General features: G+C 53.0%; 2 protein-coding genes across 2 annotated transcripts; one reads left to right on the top strand and one right to left on the bottom strand.

Annotated features, from left to right (window-relative positions):
- Positions 1 to 312: 312 nt before the first annotated feature.
- Positions 313 to 7,410, bottom strand: EFT2 (translation elongation factor 2). The gene is made up of 8 exons (XM_062884089.1): positions 7,117 to 7,410; positions 7,013 to 7,030; positions 5,812 to 6,952; positions 5,263 to 5,759; positions 3,319 to 3,350; positions 2,998 to 3,246; positions 701 to 2,931; positions 313 to 642 (listed from the first exon to the last, which is right to left on the bottom strand). Exons 1-8 carry the CDS (start codon positions 7,200 to 7,202, stop codon positions 625 to 627), a joined length of 4,272 nt encoding a protein of 1,423 aa, XP_062740531.1. The 5' UTR covers positions 7,203 to 7,410; the 3' UTR covers positions 313 to 624.
- A 180-nt stretch (positions 7,411 to 7,590) lies between these two features.
- On the top strand, positions 7,591 to 17,928 carry CSF1 (Macrophage colony-stimulating factor 1 receptor). The gene is made up of 3 exons (XM_062891954.1): positions 7,591 to 7,902; positions 7,965 to 8,000; positions 8,061 to 17,928. The coding sequence occupies exons 1-3, from the start codon at positions 7,865 to 7,867 to the stop codon at positions 17,794 to 17,796; spliced, it is 9,810 nt and encodes a 3,269-aa protein (XP_062740530.1). The 5' UTR covers positions 7,591 to 7,864; the 3' UTR covers positions 17,797 to 17,928.
- Positions 17,929 to 17,977: the final 49 nt, after the last annotated feature.

The following is a 17,977-nucleotide window of genomic DNA, read 5'->3' as shown; positions in this document are numbered from 1 at the left end:
GAATACATGACGAGAAGCTAATCCTGTTAATTGTTGACAGGCAAGTCATCTTTGGCATGGTCGTATAATATGATGTAAGGGGAAAAAAAGAAAAAGAAACATACAACACCGAGGATTCCCCAGTGGTCTCCCACCTGAGTACTGATTCGGCACTCAACTATTTGACGAGGGCAGAGCGGACGGGATGCCGTATTTGTAGCTGGTTATGGTCGTATGTGATAGAGCTGGCAGGAAGCAGACATGATAAGGGGAGACTTGGCCTGGCATAAGAAAAGAACAAACTGTTAGGTCAACATATTGCCCAGCCGCTCTGTCTTCCATCCAAAGTCTCCAAGAAATGACAAGAGACACTTCACATCTAGGCACCATTATATAACATAATTCTTTGTCAATGCAAGTAATTCATATCTACGTAACTTAAAACAGGCCCAAAGCAAAAGTATAGCAAGGAAAAATCTGGTGCCATCAACTTTCTATGAAATTGCCTTTTCGCACCACCGTCCTTCCTAGTTTTTGCTCCTCCACGCCCAGGGTCGTAACCGCCAGACATTAACCATGCGCCCCAACTTTTCATAACGCTGAGTACACAGGGAAAGGAGTCATATGCCAATCGGCAGGCACCATTTAAAGCTTGTCGTAGTACTGTATGCATTGTTAGCAAGACTGTTGCGCTCATCATAATGTAAAGGATAAAACTCACGTTGTCGACACCGGGAACCTCGACCTTGAGACCCTTGCGCTTGCGCATGGTCTGGACGAGCTGACCGGCCTTGGAGGTGGCATCGATGGGGTTGCCACCGGGGAATTGTTGCCAATGGTCGAAGACGGACTGGGGGAAAGCCTGGCCGGAAGTACCCTGGCGGAGATCGGCGTTGAAACCGAAGGACTCCATGACTGGGAGGTAGGCCTTGATGTTGAAAAGAGGAGTGCCGGGGCGCTGCTCCTCGGCGAAGACGTGACCTCTGCGGCGGGTAAGGACGCCGTAGACACCGCCCATGGCCTGCTCGGGGACCTGAATCTCGACCAAGAAGACGGGCTCGAGAAGGCAGGGCTCGGCAAGAAGAGCAGAAGCGTACAGGACACGACGAGCAGTAGGGATAACCTGGCCACCACCACGATGGATAGCATCGGCGTGGAGGGTAACATCGAGGATGTTGAAGCGGATGCTGCGCATGGGCTCCTCAGCAACGGGACCCTCACGGGTGGCCCACTGGAAACCAGAGACGACGGAGTCCTTGATTTCGTTGAGGTACTGGACGGCCTTGGTCTGGTCGACGAGCAAGTTGGCACCGTTGCCATCGGGACCGAAAGCCCAGATCTTGCGGGCATCGGTGACATCCCAGCCGAAGTCATCGGCAAGGACACGGGCACGGGCCTTGAAATCATCACGGGGGTTGATGCGGCCGGCCTCGATAGCACCGGAAAGTTCCTCCTCAATGGGCTCAGCAACCATGTAGAGACGGTTGTGCTTGTTGGGGGACTTGGAGAGAGCAGTCATGCTGGACTTGGTAGTGACGGACTCACGGTACTGGACGACGGGGTCGGAGATGATGAGAGGGACACCAGCGTGGTCCTCCTCGAGATCCTTCAAGCAAATCTCGAGATGGAGCTCACCAGCACCAGCAACGACGTGCTCACCGGACTCGTTGGTCATGGTAAGGACGCAAGGGTCGGACTTGGAGAGACGCTTGAGACCTTCGACAAGCTTGGGAAGATCCTGGGCGTTCTTGACCTGGACGGAGCGCTGCACGACGGGGGAGACGGAGAACTTCATGACCTTGAGGTTGTGGGCGGTGTCGATGGTGGTGAGGGTACCAGACTTGAGCAAGAACTGATCAACACCAACCAAGCCGACAATGTTACCAGCGGGCATATCATCGATAGGCTCGACCTTGCCACCCATCATGAGGACGGTGCGCTGAATGGCCTTGATGAAGAGATCCTCCTTCTTGCCGGGGGTGTAGTTGGGGCCCTGGATGCGGACCTTGAGACCGGAACGGACGGTACCGGAGAAGACACGACCGAAAGCGTAGAAACGACCCTTATCGGAAGTGGGAACCATCTTGGAGACGTAAAGCATGAGAGGACCCTTGGGGTCGCAGTCACGGATACCGACGGCAGCCTCGTCATCAGCGGGACCCTCGTAGAGAGTCTCGACACGGTACTTCTGGGCAGTGACGGGGGAAGGAAGGTGAAGAATCATCATCTCCAACAAGCAGTCAGCGGCGGGAAGGAAAGTGCGCATGACAGCCTTGAGGAGCTGCTTGCCCTCCTTCTCACGGTCATCGACAGCGAGCTTGAGGTTGAGCTTCTCGAGGAGGGTAGTAACCTCGTCCTTCTTGAAGTTCATGACAGCGGCGAAGATCTTGAAGATGGGGTCCAAGATGAATTGGCAGAAAGCGCGCTCGAGCTGAGCACCACCGTCAGCGGTGCCGTTCTTGGTCCACTTCTTGGTCTTGGGGTTGAAGTAGTTGTCGCCCCAGAGACGCTCCATCATCTTGTTGCGGTCGACACCAAACTTCTTGGCGTAACGGGTAGCGAACTGACGGATGGTGAAAGCCCAGCCGTGGAGACCGGAACCGAAGGCGACGGTGCCCTTGTCGGGGTAGACCTGGACATCACCCAGCGACTTGTCGAAGTAGGTGGAGATGATGACGTTGACGGACTCGATGGTACGGGAGAAGGACTGGTAAAGATCCTCCTTGGAGACCTGGAGCTCGAGAAGAGCGCGATCGACCTTGTTGATGATGATAACGGGCTTGATGCGCTCACCGAGAGCCTGGCGGAGCACAGTCTCGGTCTGGACGCACACACCCTCGACGGTGTCGACGACGACGAGAGCACCATCGGTGACACGGAGAGCGGCAGTGACTTCAGAAGAGAAATCAACGTGACCGGGCGAGTCGATCAAGTTGATCAAGAAATCCTTGCCTGTGAATCGACAGTCAGCATTTCGCAGCCCTAACCAGCAAGCAAAACTGATGGATGATTACTAACCGTCGGTCTTCTGGCCAACAATGTCCTTGAGATCCTCCTCCTCGGGAAGAGTACCATACAGGGAGATGGCAGTGGACTTGATGGTGATACCACGTTCTTGCTCGTCGGCTCTGGTATCTGTCGCACGAGCCTCACCGGCCTTTCCCGAGGAGATAATACCAGCCTTGGCCAGCAGAGAGTCGGTCAGGGTGGACTTGCCGTGATCGACGTGCGCAATGACGGACATGTTGCGCACGTTCGTGGGCTTGTCTGGAGGGGAGGGTCAGCATGATATCTCGAGATGGCGCCGACATACTCAGCGACGAAGAGAGGAAGACTTACCCATCAAGGCACGGATCTCGTCGATAGTGAAGCTGCAGAGGGACCATGGTTAACATCATCGCCATCACCTACGTGTTGTCGTGCAACACCTCTGCTCAGTCTTGTTGCTATCTCCGGGCGGGGTAACCTGGGTGCGCGCATCGATGCCGTCGGACAGAGGTCATCGACAACGAGCCCTCGAAGCGCTAGAGACGAGCAGAGGTATACGACGGCGTGAAGAGGCACTTACTTGACCATCTTGGCGGTATTGACGAGTACCTCCTAGAAATGGGTTTTTTGGTTGATGGTGTCGAGGTGAAGAAACTCCGCGAGCAGAGAAATTTTCTTCCCTAAAGTTGGTCGAGCAAACCCGAGAGTCGGCTAACCAGGGTACCGTAGTCCTGCTTCAGTGGATCAGCTATCAGCCCCAGACCGACAGCTAACAAAAAACAGAGAGGGTTGAGAAAGCAGAGCCGGTGGGATGCGAAGCCTGCTGTGAGGGAGAGAAAAAGGTGAAAAAAAGGCGATGGGGAGGGGAAGGTGGAGGGGTAACAATTGGTGGGGCTCGATGATATCGATTTGGTGGATTTGGTGCCCCTCTATTGGCCCCCTGCCACTTGTGCGTCGGCTGATGTAACTGACATGGGAGGGTCAAGCCCTGTTTTGCCCCTCCCCCTCCTCTCTCTCTTTCCCCTCGCCAATCCGGCCCAAAAAAAAAAAGAGAACCCCCGCGGCAGCAGCAGGCAGACAGGCATAGATGGATATTGTTATGCATACCTTGAGGATAATATCAGTTGGCTGATGGTTTTGATGTCTTATTTTTCTTCTACTCGACCCTGTCTCGAGAGCTTATAATTTCTTCAAACCTCGACCTTTTTATTTCCAGCAACAAGCACTTGCTTTGAGGTGCTCTCGGAGCTTAGACCCCGCTTACGTCCAAGTAGGTAGGGATGAGGCCCCTCTTTTCTTTCGAGGATGGCCAAAAAGCACAGACCACATTGCAACAGCAACGTCGAGGAAGCTCACAAATCAAGGTGAAGGAACTGGAAAGCTCGCCCTTTTGCCAGCCACCTCTCGCCGTTGGAGCTCCAATTGACCACTGTTTTCGGCAGCTCGTTTCGCATCAAACACCGCTAGCGCCAGACACCGAAACCACAAAATGTCACACTACATTGTGGCCTGTTGATTTTTTTTTTCTCACAAGGGTTGCACCGGTTAGTGGGACCATGCCATGGGCATAACGGAAACTGCGGGGTTAACGCTGGCCTTATCAACGGCGCCTAGGCAAGGAAGAAGAAACAATTAAAAAAACCGGTGGAGCCGTGAAGTTCGAACCTCTGGCTGATACGGATACAAAGTTGCATCTCGGTTTTAACAGGGTACCTAGGTATACTGTACAGGACATGGTTACACCCACCGTGTCCATTCCTCGATGATGAGGTTGAATGAGAGCTCATGAGCTTCTGAGCACAAGCAAAGCTGAGCTTCAGCTGAACCGTGCTTTCACGAACCTCATGTGGATCTGGATCGCTGCCCAAAGAGCTTGAATTCCAAGCTACAAGTGGCTTGGCTCGGATTGCCGGATTTGCCACTTGCCGCAGGCTAGATTATCTAGCCAGTGCCTGCTAGACGTCACGATTCACATTACACCCGGGGGCAACGTAAACACCTTAAGGTCAAGCAAGCCCTTGACCTATGGTCCAAAGACGTTTGAAGAGTAACTCTGTGTTATTATTCCAAAGCAGTGTGTAAAGATACGCTCGCAAACCATGCCCTCGCCGCCACCAACTCCATGTAATGCTCAGACTAACCCAGACATCCATAACCGTGTACATAAAACCTGATTCATCTTCAAGGCGGGTATCTAAAAAGAACCTCGACGAATGCTCAAAAGGTGGCAAAATCAACAACTTCAATCACCGTCCCCAGACATTCTGGAACTCCTCTTCGCTCCCAGTTGCATACTGGGGGCTTTTGTGGCTGTCATCTGCACCATCACCATCACTCCGTTCCCATTGTCCACGTTCCTCATTGATCGGGCTCTCGTCATCCTCCCGTGGAGGAGGCGTAGGATGAGGCTCAACAAACTCATGATCTTGTGGTTTGTGCAAGCCGCTTTCGACATCAACGTTAAAGTCGTCCTCGGTAATCTCTTTGTGCGTTCCTATTGTTGGACCATAGGCAATTTCGAGTGGATCAGCACCACCAACTCCAGTTGAGCTGGACCCCTTGGCCTTGTTCTTTCCTTTCTTGTCATCGATACCAGCTTGTGGTCCTTCTGGTGCTTGCTTCTTTCTGCGGTCTATTGCCGCATTCGAATTCAACGAAGGAACCGAGCTTGTGGAAGAGCGCTGGTAAAAGCTACCATCGGGTGTACGTCGTGAGGGGCTTTGTTGATATGGGCTGGGGAACGGCGACCGGTACCTCTCACTTGCTGGCTGATTTGCTGTGATGACCGGGTACTAAATCTTGATCAGTAACGGAAACCGTGATGTGAGCAGAGACGCCACCTACGTTCCAATCCCCAAACTCAAGCTTCCTGGCACTGTTGTAGAGAGCTTCTTCATCTGGATCAAGTATCAACTCATCTTGATCGTTAGTATGTGGTGACTGAGACCCGTTTCGACGACTTGGCCCGCCGTTGTTACCGAGCAGAGGTGTCGTCTGGTTGATCTCATCAGGCCTCGGAATCCAGTATTTGCCCTTGCCTCCCCTTTCATAGCGCATGCCTTCCTTGATGCGAGCCAGTCGTGATCGGGAGGCTTCATGGGCCATGATCTTGTCCCCAGAATCAAAGACTCGATAGCCGTATTTGTCTCCTGAGAATGTCTCCTTGGAGTCCTGAATGAGGTCGCGGATTCCGAAAGCATCTCTCGCAGCATACAGTACAGGCATTCTTGCCGAAGAAATCCTGTTGTCGGCAAAATCGTGCCACGAAAAAGCATACCAGTGAGCGATGGCAAAGGCCGGCATCTCGATGCATATCAAAAAATCCTGAATGGCAGCAGCCATACTCTCTGAAGACTTGTCGGCGCCCTCTGGGATGACACCGAGCCAAACCAATATCGACAAGGCAAAGCCTTGCCAATACGAGGCAAAAATCACAAGCTTGACGCACAAGAACTTGGGCATCGGCCGGAAAGGCTTGAGATCGTCATTCATGCAGACCCAGAAGAGGCCCAGAGCATACAGACTGATAGTCACACTGGCGTTGTAGATAAGACCGCTCCAAAGGTATCCCGAGTCGAGTTGAATTCTGCCGTCGTGGAATGTACCAGTAGCCTTCATGATGACCGTCGCTAGTGCAAGCAAAGGCTTGAGCCACGCATACTGTAGAATACCGCGTTTGATGGCGAGGAAGGTATGCGGGTCAGATATGTCGAAGGGAGGTAGCACATGGTTCAGGGGCCATACGTGGTGAACAGGCTTCCGACCATGTGTCATGATAATCAATGCCCTCTCACCACTAAGGTAGTTGATCAAGAGCTGGAAAAAGGTGTAGATCGTGAAGGCCTCGTAGATATCTCGTATCGGGTCGAGTATGTCGGCGGCTGTTCGCGAGACCATGCTGGACCACGAGGCAATGGAGTAAATGGGGACCATTAGGAGGATGCGGACGACATAGCGTTGTAGCAACGGCTTCCGGTAATTCTTACTATTTCGCTGTTACTGGGATTCGTCTCATGGTGGATGTCACACTTGGGTATGGACTCACGTCTGCAGCCATATCGATCTGTTCAACAAACGAGTCAGTTAACGGGACATACTAGTGGAGAGCCTTGACCCGGGGCAAGACACAGAAGCTAGAGGGAACCATACACAATAGACAACAAGGTCGCGATAATGGACGCGACACCAGCAACCACAGTTGTGATGGTCTCGAACTTCTGACCTGAGCCCCCCATTGTCACGATGGGTGCTGGACAGACGTGGGAATGTAAGCAAATACCGGGATCAACCGGTGGGAAAAGCAGCCTTCAAAGGTGCGAAGTGCATGGTGGTGGAGCACAAAACTCCCAGATAACGACGTTGTGTGGTTGTGTTGGAGGCGGTTGAGATGACGACGATCCTCCGGGCCAGAAGCTCCAAACAGCGCCGCAGAGGCAACTGGGGTGGTCCCGCGCACTTGGCTGGGGTGTTACAGCGCTAGGCATGTATCAAAGTACCTTCCACCCACGCGCCGGTAGGGAACAAAATTGTTGCGCCAGTTGCCTGCCGGGTTCTTGAGAGCGGGATGCCCGCCGGCAACCTGCTTTCAGTAACGCACAGTCTCTCAGTGGACTCTACCCCCCTGTCGACAGTGTCGCGACAGCACTTCTGGTCCGTGTCTGAAGCTTTCCAATTACAACTGAGCCGGATTGCTCTTGCAATACAAGGTCCATACATTTTTTGTCTTTTGCTACCGGAGTTTTGGGTCGCGCGGAATATTTCTTTTGACATGCGATAGAATTTGACTTTACCTTTCCACTTTCTTACGGCGGAATGGGGAGCGGCGCATACGGCTTGAAAGGGGTTCAACAGCAACGCGGCGCCTGTGGCGAGACGAACCCACCATCAACTCACCAATATGTCGGGCTGGTTCAGCAATGAAACTGCCTTCAATGCGTAAGCTCTTGGTATAATAAGATGGTTTAGCATGAATATATCGACTAATGGCTTGTTGGCAGGCAATTTTGCGGGATCCTGATAGCTTGTGGTGTCTTGTAAGTGGGTGATGCATGAGGAGCCCATATAGGCATGTGATGCTTACCACCCAGCAAAAGATCAACATTCTCCTTGCTCTACTTCAACAGAGTCTTCGCGTCGATTGTCTCGTGGGGGATACGAACGTACACATGGCACCAATACCGAATCTACATCGACATACAGGCGCTCCAAATATCCTTGCTCGCTGGACGCATCTTCTTCACCGGTCTTCGATATCACGGCAATAACGAGACGATTCTAGTTCAGAATGGACACATCACATGGGCATACTGGCTACGAAGGGTCCGGCATGTGGAGATTGGGAAGGCAAAGGGCAAGGGAAACAAGCAAGATGTTGCTTCCGACGAACAATCAAGGAGGACACCGTGCCGTGTTGTAGTTTCACTCCGTGGCTTGGAGTGGTTTATATACAATCGGAGCCCGGCCTACGACTCGATAGTAGCTGGTCTTTCAAACTCCGAGAAGTTGGTGGATGAGGTATATCATGGATTGGACGATAAAGATGTGCCGGCTGGTCCTCCCTCTCGTTTGTGCCGACGCCGATCGCGACGGTCAAGTGCGTCCAGAAGCCCATCAGCAGGACGCTTCACCACCCAGAACGACCGATCGGACACTCAAGAGAAAAGGCGCGACAGCTTCCTATCGTCTGCTTCTGATACAGGCAGGGATGAGGAGAGCAGCAGCCCGAGCGGAGTGGATGACATACCACTCTTTTTGCAAACCTTGCCAATTCACTTGAAATGCAAAGGAGCGGCCATGGTCATGGGCAATGAGAATACCACGGCGGTATTGATTGTCAAGACCGAGTCTTTCTCAGGCGAAATCGATGCTACGGCCACCGAGACCGATACGACTGACCCGTACCGACAATGCTTCCGGCTGAAGTTCAAACACCCCGTGATCGAGATGAAGGAAAATCCAGATTTCAAGGAGGATCAAGTCAACCGTGCCGAACGAGAGAAACAGAGTGCCCAGGGGTCCCTGTCTCCGCCGAAAAAGCGTTCGTTCTTGCGAGGTCAAAAGAGTCGACTACGGGAGGGTCTCAGGGGCTTTATACCATTTTGGAACAAGTCCGTTGAGTCCTTCTCTCCATCAAGCAGAGGTATCGGGACCGCTGCAAGCCAAGTGCCTGGAAGTGGTCACTGGCAAGGGCTGTCACGTTACCTTTCCGAAGAGGCGGAGGATCAAAAGTCCAGGTGGTCGTCCATCGAGTATGCTGCGGTGCCCACCCTTTTGGATAGTCCCGAAGCCACCTTGACGATATACTGGGATGTCCCAGGACTTGTGCAGCCCATGACAGCTTCACCGGCGGAGAAAGCCCCAGAGTTGCTGTCCAACATCAATGGTGACGAGCCCCCAGCATGGGTCATCAAACTATCAATAAACGGTGGCTCCGTGAACTATGGGCCATGGGCAGACAGACATCGTGCGGAACTTCAGCGCATCTTTGTACCAAGCCTCTGCAAGGATGCTGTTCCAACACCGCATCTTGTCCCCGGTGCGTATCGCGTGCCGACGCAGTTCAAGTTCTACCTCGAACTTGAGGACACCACCAATATCCGCCTTCCCGTCAGGGAGGAATCGAAAAATTGGAGATGGAAGGGCAAGGAGCCAGACCCCAATAACAATACACGCGCCAAGGAAACTCGCAAGTCTCGCGCTCGATCCAAGAAGTCTGATCAGGCCGCTGAGGTCCACCAGCGACCATATGGCTGGCTTGACATCAAAGCCCCGGTCAATACGACTGTGACTTATTCTATGGACATGACAGCTGGGAGCTCCGGATATAGCAACTCGCTCAATGTCGACTTTCCCAGTACCGAGATATCGAGCAGCATAAATCACGAGGTGTTATGGAAATCGGGTAGGCAGAGAATATCTTGTGATTTGTCCACCCCATTGCGCTGGAATTCTCTTCGGCAATGGCACTTCAACATTGCCAGTGATGACCTATCGCTCTTCCTTTTGCGGGATCACATATTTCTTCTCACCGACCTAGTAGATGACTGGACAACTGGGCCTCCACCTGACTACATGGTATTCACCCCATTCAGGTACCATCTCAACCTCCAACTCCAAAACGTCCGCATTTTCCTGAATCTCAACGATGCCAATATCATCAACAGCCCGACGGACCTTGATGACAACACATTCCTCATAATATCGAGCCCACTGCTTCGATGCGTGACATCTGTGCCGATTGATACCTTCAGGCCCAGCAAGAATGCCATCCCCTTCGAGATTCGTGCAGAAAATGCGTCAGTCGATTTGCACGTGCCACCGTGGAATACACAAGCGCCGTTTCTCACGTCAAAAGAAGTTGGGCATCTGGAAAATCTGGTCATCGATGGCGCCTATCACTACAACGCAACTACCTCTCCATCTAACATTGACACCATCGTCTTGAATATCTCTGGGCAGTCGCCGGTCGCCCAGCTGCATGGGTTTCTGGTTCGTTACATGCTTGTCCTCAAGGACAATTATTTCGGTGAAGACGTCCATTTCAAGACGTTGGAGGAGTATCAAGATATGCTACGCCTGAAAGCCAACGATCCAAGTGCTGAGCTGGCCAACAAGCCGCCGCCTAAGAAGACGAACGACCTTGACGTCATCCTCAGCATAAGAGCGGATGACCCGAAGATTTTGCTTCCTGTAAATCTCTACTCATGCCAGCGGCACATCCAGATCGACACAGCAAACCTTGCCCTCGATCTGCGGTTTACTAATTACTACATGGATATGGAACTGACTCTTGCACCGCTCAACCTATCCTTGGGAAATACAGAGTCAGGGGCAGAAACGCCCATCAGCGCAACGTCAAGCACCCAGCTCTTTGTGGATGGGATCACAGTCTATGGCCATCGCCTATTTGGGCTGCCTCCAGCCGAGCCCACCTACATGTGCAACTGGGATCTTTCTGTCGGGGCAGTCACTGGCGAGTGTACAGCAGAGTTCCTGACAACACTAGTCAGTGCAGGCAAGGCCTTCGTGTTCTGCTTGGACGACGAAGAGAACGCCCTCATCATACTCTCCTCGATTGTCGTCTACGATGTCACCTTTCTCCGGGTGTTTGTGGATTCATTGCGGATTTGGATCCACGTTGAGGAAGCTGCCTTTCTTCTTTCCACTGGCCTGATCGATGTAAACTTCAACGACTGGGCTGGGTCACATTACTCCAAGCGGGCCAATGTCAAGATCCCGGATGTCAAGCTATCCTGTGTCAATGCGGAATCAGCAACACGATACAAGACACGCCCTCAACATCCAGTAGAGACGGATGCACTTGTGGAAACCAGTGTACGGCTCGCCATGATAGGGCGAAAGGCGAACTTTTCTGAGGAGCGGAGACTTCAACAGGAGCTCATTCGTCGCCACGATCAGCGTACCCATCGAACGCCTTTTCTCGTGTTGCCTGGGTTCACTGATGATTTTGTACCTGAGCCGGTTGACCCTCCGTCTCAGAGCGTGCCGCCTGTCCCCTTGCCACTGACAATAGCAGACGTTGGAGGGGATGATAGGGCATCTCTCAACTCTAGGGGGACATCGAGGCGATCCCGAGGCTTACGGCACAAATCCTCCTTGCTATCTATTGCTAGTTCGGGGCAGAGCAGTATTCTGAAGCCTGCAAGCTCGCCGCGGCCAAGTGGATTAGGGAAACAGTCAGACCAGTATCTCCGATCTCCCGTCCGTCACCGGTTTGGTGGCCGGGGGTCGTTGCATGGACGGGAACTTTCACCCTCAACTCGCCATTCTGCCTTTTACAGCGCTCCAGAGGATAGCCAACAGCGTCAAGACGTGGTTCACAATACGGTTGCATTTTCCAGCCAGTATTTTGCGCCGTACTTTCCGCTTGAGAACGTCAAGCCAAGCCATAAGGAGGTGCTGCTACAGAGCATAGAGGCGGACGATGACGACGATGATTTTGACTCGTCAGACTTTAATCTTGGGGATATCGATCCTAGTCAACTCAGCGAAGAGTTGCCGTACACTGGTGTTCTTGTTGAGTTCCCCAATGGCTTGACGGCTTTTTGCAACCCAACATCATTGCGGCATGTCGCGACGCTGCTGGGGGCTCTGCAGCCTGTTGATCCTGATGTTATTCTTGACGCTATGCAAATCAGCTCTGTTCAGGAGGTTTTGGACATGCAGAAGGACCAGCATTTGAAGGGACGTATTGGTGATATATTGGTCAAGCTGCCACATGCCAACTTGCGGCTTGTTAATTCGTCTGATCCGAACTCGATTGAGCAGCCTATGGACGAGCAGGACCAGTATGATGTTGCGCTTTCGAAGCTGGTGCTTACCTCCCGGACGGAAACAACGTGGAAGGATGCGTTCAAACCCGAGTCGAAAGAGGCTCGGACTTCTTTCCACGTTCGTCTGGATTCGGCTGCTGTTTCTGCCACTGAGCGGTATCAGGACATGGCGGGGGCTCAGGCAGCTGCGGTGGCTCGCATCGACAATTTGGCGGCGGCGATGGGGACCAAGGATGTCTCTTATCTTGATGTTGAGATTGGGAATATCCAGAGCAGTACTTCGTCTGAGAAGGTTGATTATCTAGCCTCGTTGATTCACCGTGCCGGTGTTCTGGGGGCTGACCTCGGGAAGGTGTTTGCTGAGGTGTCGTCACAAGAGGGTGTCAGATCTCGGAATCTGGTTCGACGGCTTGTTTCTTCCGGCAAGAATATTCAAGATCCTTCGTTTCTCATACGGCCTTCATCGGTGCTTCGCTCGGCGTCTCAGCATTTGAGAACGTATGATTCTTGGAAACTGATCATGCGTCTTCGCCAGACTTGGTCGGTTTTGGCTCCGTCAATAGGGGAGCAGATCAAGATGGACTGTTTTGCGCCGCTGACGAAAGCATCGGCCCAGCTCAGGCAGGAGGTGGTGTCGGCTTTTGAGAAGTGGAGGAGTTGGGATTTGGAGAATGTTTCCGAAAGCGTGCTATTAAATATTGTTTTTGGACCGCCGGCGAAGGCGCAGAGTAATGGGGGCTCGGACAAGCCGGTAATGGCTGTTGCGAGGATCAAGCAGTTTCAAGTTGCTTTGAATCCGGGACCGAAGCAGAATGCTGTTACGCTGGTGGATCTTACGACGAGACTGCAGGTCAAACCTGCTCTTCAGAACCAGGCGGGTGATCAGCCTGCCGTACTCGTCAATGTTCACTGCGAGGATGCTGCTGTCAGCTTGAACTGGGAGCTTTGCGAACTGGCGAGCAGTATCTTGAGGATGGCCAAGAAGATGCAAAGCAAACCGGAACCGGAGCCTGAGCCAGAGAATGCACCTAGACCAAAGACACCCGTCAAGGTTCAGAGACAGACAGTTCACGGCGTCCTGTCTCTCGACCATGGCTCTCTCATCTTGGAAGCTGTCAACCTCTACTCATCGTCTTTCAGCAACGGGACCAAGATTTCAGTATTGGCTACGAGAAAAGCCGACAATACATTGAACACGAACGGTATTCTGAGCTGCGACTCTGTGTCCTCCAGTCTTCGCAGCCATCACCAGAAGCTTGCCAAGCTGGTGCTCGAACAGCCGAGTGTATTCGTCTCGCACGAGCTCCAAGCAACGCAAACCACCGATTCCCACACGATCAAGACAACGGCAAGCAACCAGTACATGAACCTGACAATCAGACAAGACCCCGTCACCCTCGCAGAAGTCCTCGACCTGCTAGTCCGCGACGAGTTTGCACAGCTGTACAAACTAAAAGACCAACTCCTCCCCCCTTCACCCAGAAACCCTTCGCCCCCGAAGAAGAAGATAGCAGACCGACTATCCGCCTTCAAGGCCAACGCCGCGCTCTTTATGGACCAATACACCATCACCGTGCCCCTCCTTCGCTCCCTCACATACACCATCCACGGCACCGTCTCCAGAGCCGCCATGGCAGCCGACTTTGGCAAGGAGCTCATCTTTGACTTTGACATCAAGGAAAACCAGCACGACATCCAAGTCAGGGTCAACAATGTCGCCCGCAGCATCTCGCTCCTTCAGATCCCGCCCGCGAGCGGGAGGATAATAAGCCACATTGAACCGGGCGAGCACACGATCAGCGTGTACTCGTCTGTGGAACTGGTGCAGCTTGATGCGTCGGCTGTGTACAGCCTCCTTTCTGCGCTCAACAGGCCTGAGATCTCCAATGCTGTTAGTGAGTTGCAGCAGCAGGGGAGGGTTATACGAGAGCATGTCGATGACGTTGTTGGCCACCACAAGCAGCAGGATAAACCGCTTAACAAGGACAAGAAGACCGAGACGATAATGGCTTACTCGACCAACCTCACGTTTGCGGGGTTGGAGGTGTTTGGGAATAGTCCTCTGCCGTCGGAGAAGGAACCGGTGGTGGCGAATGTGCTGTTTAGGCTTGATAGGGTTCATGTGGGGGTTAACAACCGGGTGGACGGGCACGGGCCTACGTTGAGTCATCCGCAGTTTGATGTTAACTTGAGGGGGGTGAGGTTTGAGATTAGGAAGGGACGTGATGATGGGGGGGATGGTGGTATGAGGAGTTGTGGGAGTGTGGCTTTTGGGGCGGTGGTGACGGGGAGTTCGCAACGGGGAGAAGATGGGGAGGAGGAGGAGGAGAGGAGGTTTTTTAATGTCAAGAGTGATGGGTTTCGGGTTGAGCTCTCGCCTGAGACGGTGTCGACTGTTGTTGATGTGTTGGGGTACATGGGGGATAAGATCAAGGATCTTGACACGAGCAAGGAGCTGGAGTATTTGAAAAAGTTGAGGCAGTCGAGGCCGAGGATTATGATTAATGATGGGGAGGGAAAAGCGCGGGGTGAAGAGGAGGGGGAGGAAGAAGGGGGAGATATTATTGATGCGTTTTTCTCGAGTGTTACTTATACTTTTGAGATGCAGGATATTCTGGTTGCTTGGTTGGTTGGTGGTGGTGGTGGTGGTGGTGAGCTGGAGATGATGGAGGATGATGATAAGGAGGATCTTGTTTTGTCGCTTGAACGGATCGAGTTTGGGACGAGGACGAGGAACTCGGCGAGGTTGACGATTGAGAATTTGCAGCTGCAGATGGTCAACCCTGCCCAGCAAGACAAGAAGGTCAGATCGCCGAATTCGGCGTTGTTGCCGGAGATTATTTTCAAGCTGGCGTATGTCTCTACGGCAGAGGCGAGGAGGTTGGCTTTCCAGGCGGTTGGGAAGAGCTTGGACTTGAGGCTGACGAGTGGGTGTATTATTCCGGCGGCGAAGCTGAATGATTCGATTAGTTTGAGCCTTAGGAATGTGCAGAGGGCGTCGCAGAATTGGAATCCGGTTGTGAACAAGAGGATGGGTAGTTCGGAGCCGGTTTCGCCTGACAGGACGCAAGAAGTGAGTGAGAGGAAGACTGGTACTAGTATTTTTGGGAAAAAGAGGATGGAGTCGTTGCTGGTGGATGCCGATTTTGCGGGGGCGGTGGTGCATTTGAGTGGGAAGAAGGCGCCGGATGATATTGTGAGTGCGACGAGGGTTGCTGTGAGGCCGGGGACACGGCAGGGTCATGATGGGACAACAGCGGGGAGCACCGTGTTGAGATCTCCTGGGCTGGCGTGGAAGGTGGAGTATAGGGATAATGCGAGGGATGATCCGTCGCTTCATGCGGAGGTGAAGTTGGATCCGTCGACGAATATTCTTTCGCCGTCGGTGGTGCCGCTGATTGTTGATATCAGCAATAGCATCAAGCATGTCGTTAGCAGCAGGGAGAATGATCGCAAGAAACAACCGAGTGCTGCGCAGTCACAGGCGGAGAACATCGCGGCCAAGGTCAAGCTTGTCGAGGAGGATAGTATCCTCACGGCAGACCCGACGGCTGTGTTGGGGCGGATGAAACTCAACCTTGGGTTGAGGATCTGCAAGCAGGAGTTTTCGCTGAGCTGTCATCCTATTGCTCAGGTGGCTGCTACGGCGAGCTTTGAGGATGTTTACTTCACCGCCAACACGGTCCGCTCGATCGACCACGGGAACTTCTTTGCCTTGTCGGGCGCGTTCACCAACCTGCAGGCTTCTGTCAAGCATGTCTACTCTCGCGAGCCGACGGGGAGCTTCAAGGTGCAGTCGATTGTGCTCTCGCTGTTGAACAGTAGGCATGTCAGTGGCACGAGCGGAGTTTCGGCGATTCTCAAAGTCAGTCCCATGGAGGTCTCGGTCAATGCGAAGCAGCTCCAGGACTTTTTGCTGTTTAGGGAGATTTGGCTGCCGAGGGAGGTGCTGGAGAATCCGATGGTGGATGCTGCTTCTTCACCGATTGCTAAGCTTGCTACGGAGACGTCGCAGGGGCATCTTGTTCAGCGGTATCAACAGGTGGCTCGGACGGCGGCGTTTCCCTGGACGGCGAGTATCAGTATCACGGCACTGAAGATCAACGTTGATTTGGGACAGGCGTTGGGGAAGTCGACCTTTTCGATCAATGACTTTTGGGTTTCTAGCAAAAAGACGTCGGACTGGGAGCAAAACCTCTGCCTTGGGTTCAAGATGATTGGGATTGAGTCTACGGGGAGGATGTCTGGGTTTGTCACCCTTCAAGACTTCAAGCTCCGGACGAGCATTGAGTGGCCGCAACGGGAGCAAGCGCTGAACGAGACGCCTATGATTCAAGCTTCGGTCGGGTTCAGCCAACTGAGAGTGAAAGCGGCATTTGACTACCAGGCCTTCCTCGTCGCGGACGTGAGACAGCTCGAGTTCTTGATGTACAACGTTCGCAGAAGCAAAGACGGGACGGGTGATAGGCTTGTCGCCATCTTTGACGGAGAAGCAGTTCAAGTCTTCGGCACTACGAGTTCGGCGGCACAGGGGGTGGCGATGTGGCAGGCTATTCAGAGACTAGTAAAAGAAAGAAGGGAAGGATTTGAGGTTGGGCTGAAGGAGGTGGAGAGGTACATGAAACGGAGGCGAGTGGAAGGGGTGGAAGGGGTGGTGAAGAGGTTGAGTAATGCGCAAAATGGGGGAGCAGGGTCGCCGGACAGGAATGATCCTGAGAGTGCGGTGAGCAAGAGTCCGATTTCTCTTGACACTGATGTGGTGGTGACGTTGAGGGCTGTCAACCTGGGCGTTTTCCCCAGCACGTTCTCGGATCATCAGGTGTTCAAGATGGAGGCGCTCAATGCTCAGGCAAGGTTTGCGGCGAGTGTAGGTGAAGGGAGGATCCATTCAATATTGGGGTTGACGCTTGGGCAGTTGAGGATTGGGTTGGCGGGTGTACGGAACACGACTTCCCCAAAGACGCTCTCTGAGCTCTCGGTTGAGGATGTCGTTACTAGCGCTACTGGGTCACGAGGAGGCACCATCCTCAAGGTTCCGCAAGTCGAGGCGGTGATGCAAACCTGGCAAGCCATCGCGACCCCCAAGCAAGTAGACTATATCTTCAAATCGGCTTTTGAGGGCAAGGTCGAAGTCGGCTGGAACTACAGCCGGATTTCCTACATAAGAGGCATGTGGGCTAATCACGCCAAGACTCTCGCGCAGACATGGGGGAGGGAGCTGCCAAGTGTAGCGGGCATCAAGGTGACAGAAGACAAGACAAAAGGCAAAGGAAAGGAAGGGGAAGGTGAGAAGACGGAGAAGATCACGGCGGAGGTCCAGGTACCGATGAGCAAGTATGAGTACCGGGCGCTGGAGGAGCCGGTGATTGAGACGCCGCAGCTGAGGGATATGGGGGAGGCGACGCCGCCGCTGGAGTGGATTGGGTTGCACAGGGAGAGGCTCCCGAACTTGGTGCATCAGATTGTGATTGTTGCTTTGTTGGAGCTGGCGGGAGAGGTGGAGGATGCGTATGAGGGGATTTTGGGGAGCAGTTGATGATGATTGAGAAGCAGTTAATAAAAAAACAGCATAGTATGGGATAGGATGGTACATATATATGGGCTCAGAGGATATCATAACAACAAAGTTACAATTCTTTTTTGGAAAAATTCAACATTGTGTTTTGACAAGCTATCGCTGTTTGGATGATGCTAATTGTCAATCTGGAGGATGCGGT

The sequence above is a fragment of the Podospora pseudocomata genome, chromosome 6 (assembly GCF_035222375.1).
Source record: "Podospora pseudocomata strain CBS 415.72m chromosome 6, whole genome shotgun sequence".
Lineage (NCBI taxonomy): Eukaryota > Fungi > Ascomycota > Sordariomycetes > Sordariales > Podosporaceae > Podospora > Podospora pseudocomata.
This window is presented reverse-complemented; position numbering and strand designations above follow the sequence as displayed.

What these genes read in the sequence shown, in the direction of transcription:
- CSF1 (XM_062891954.1), top strand. Translation starts at nt 7,865, where the DNA reads ATGTCGGGCTGGTTCAGCAATGAAACTGCCTTCAATGC. An exon ending in AATGAAACTGCCTTCAATGC is followed by an intron (nt 7,903 to 7,964) that starts GTAAGCTCTTGG and finishes GCTTGTTGGCAG; the next exon opens with GCAATTTTGCGGGATCCTGA. An exon ending in CTGATAGCTTGTGGTGTCTT is followed by an intron (nt 8,001 to 8,060) that starts GTAAGTGGGTGA and finishes ACCCAGCAAAAG; the next exon opens with ATCAACATTCTCCTTGCTCT.
- EFT2 (XM_062884089.1), bottom strand. Translation starts at nt 7,202, where the DNA reads ATGGGGGGCTCAGGTCAGAAGTTCGAGACCATCACAACTGTGGTTGCT. An exon ending in GACAGCCACAAAAGCCCCCA is followed by an intron (nt 3,351 to 5,262) that starts GTATGCAACTGG and finishes GTCCCTCTGCAG; the next exon opens with CTTCACTATCGACGAGATCC. An exon ending in CGAGATCCGTGCCTTGATGG is followed by an intron (nt 3,247 to 3,318) that starts GTAAGTCTTCCT and finishes CCTCCCCTCCAG; the next exon opens with ACAAGCCCACGAACGTGCGC.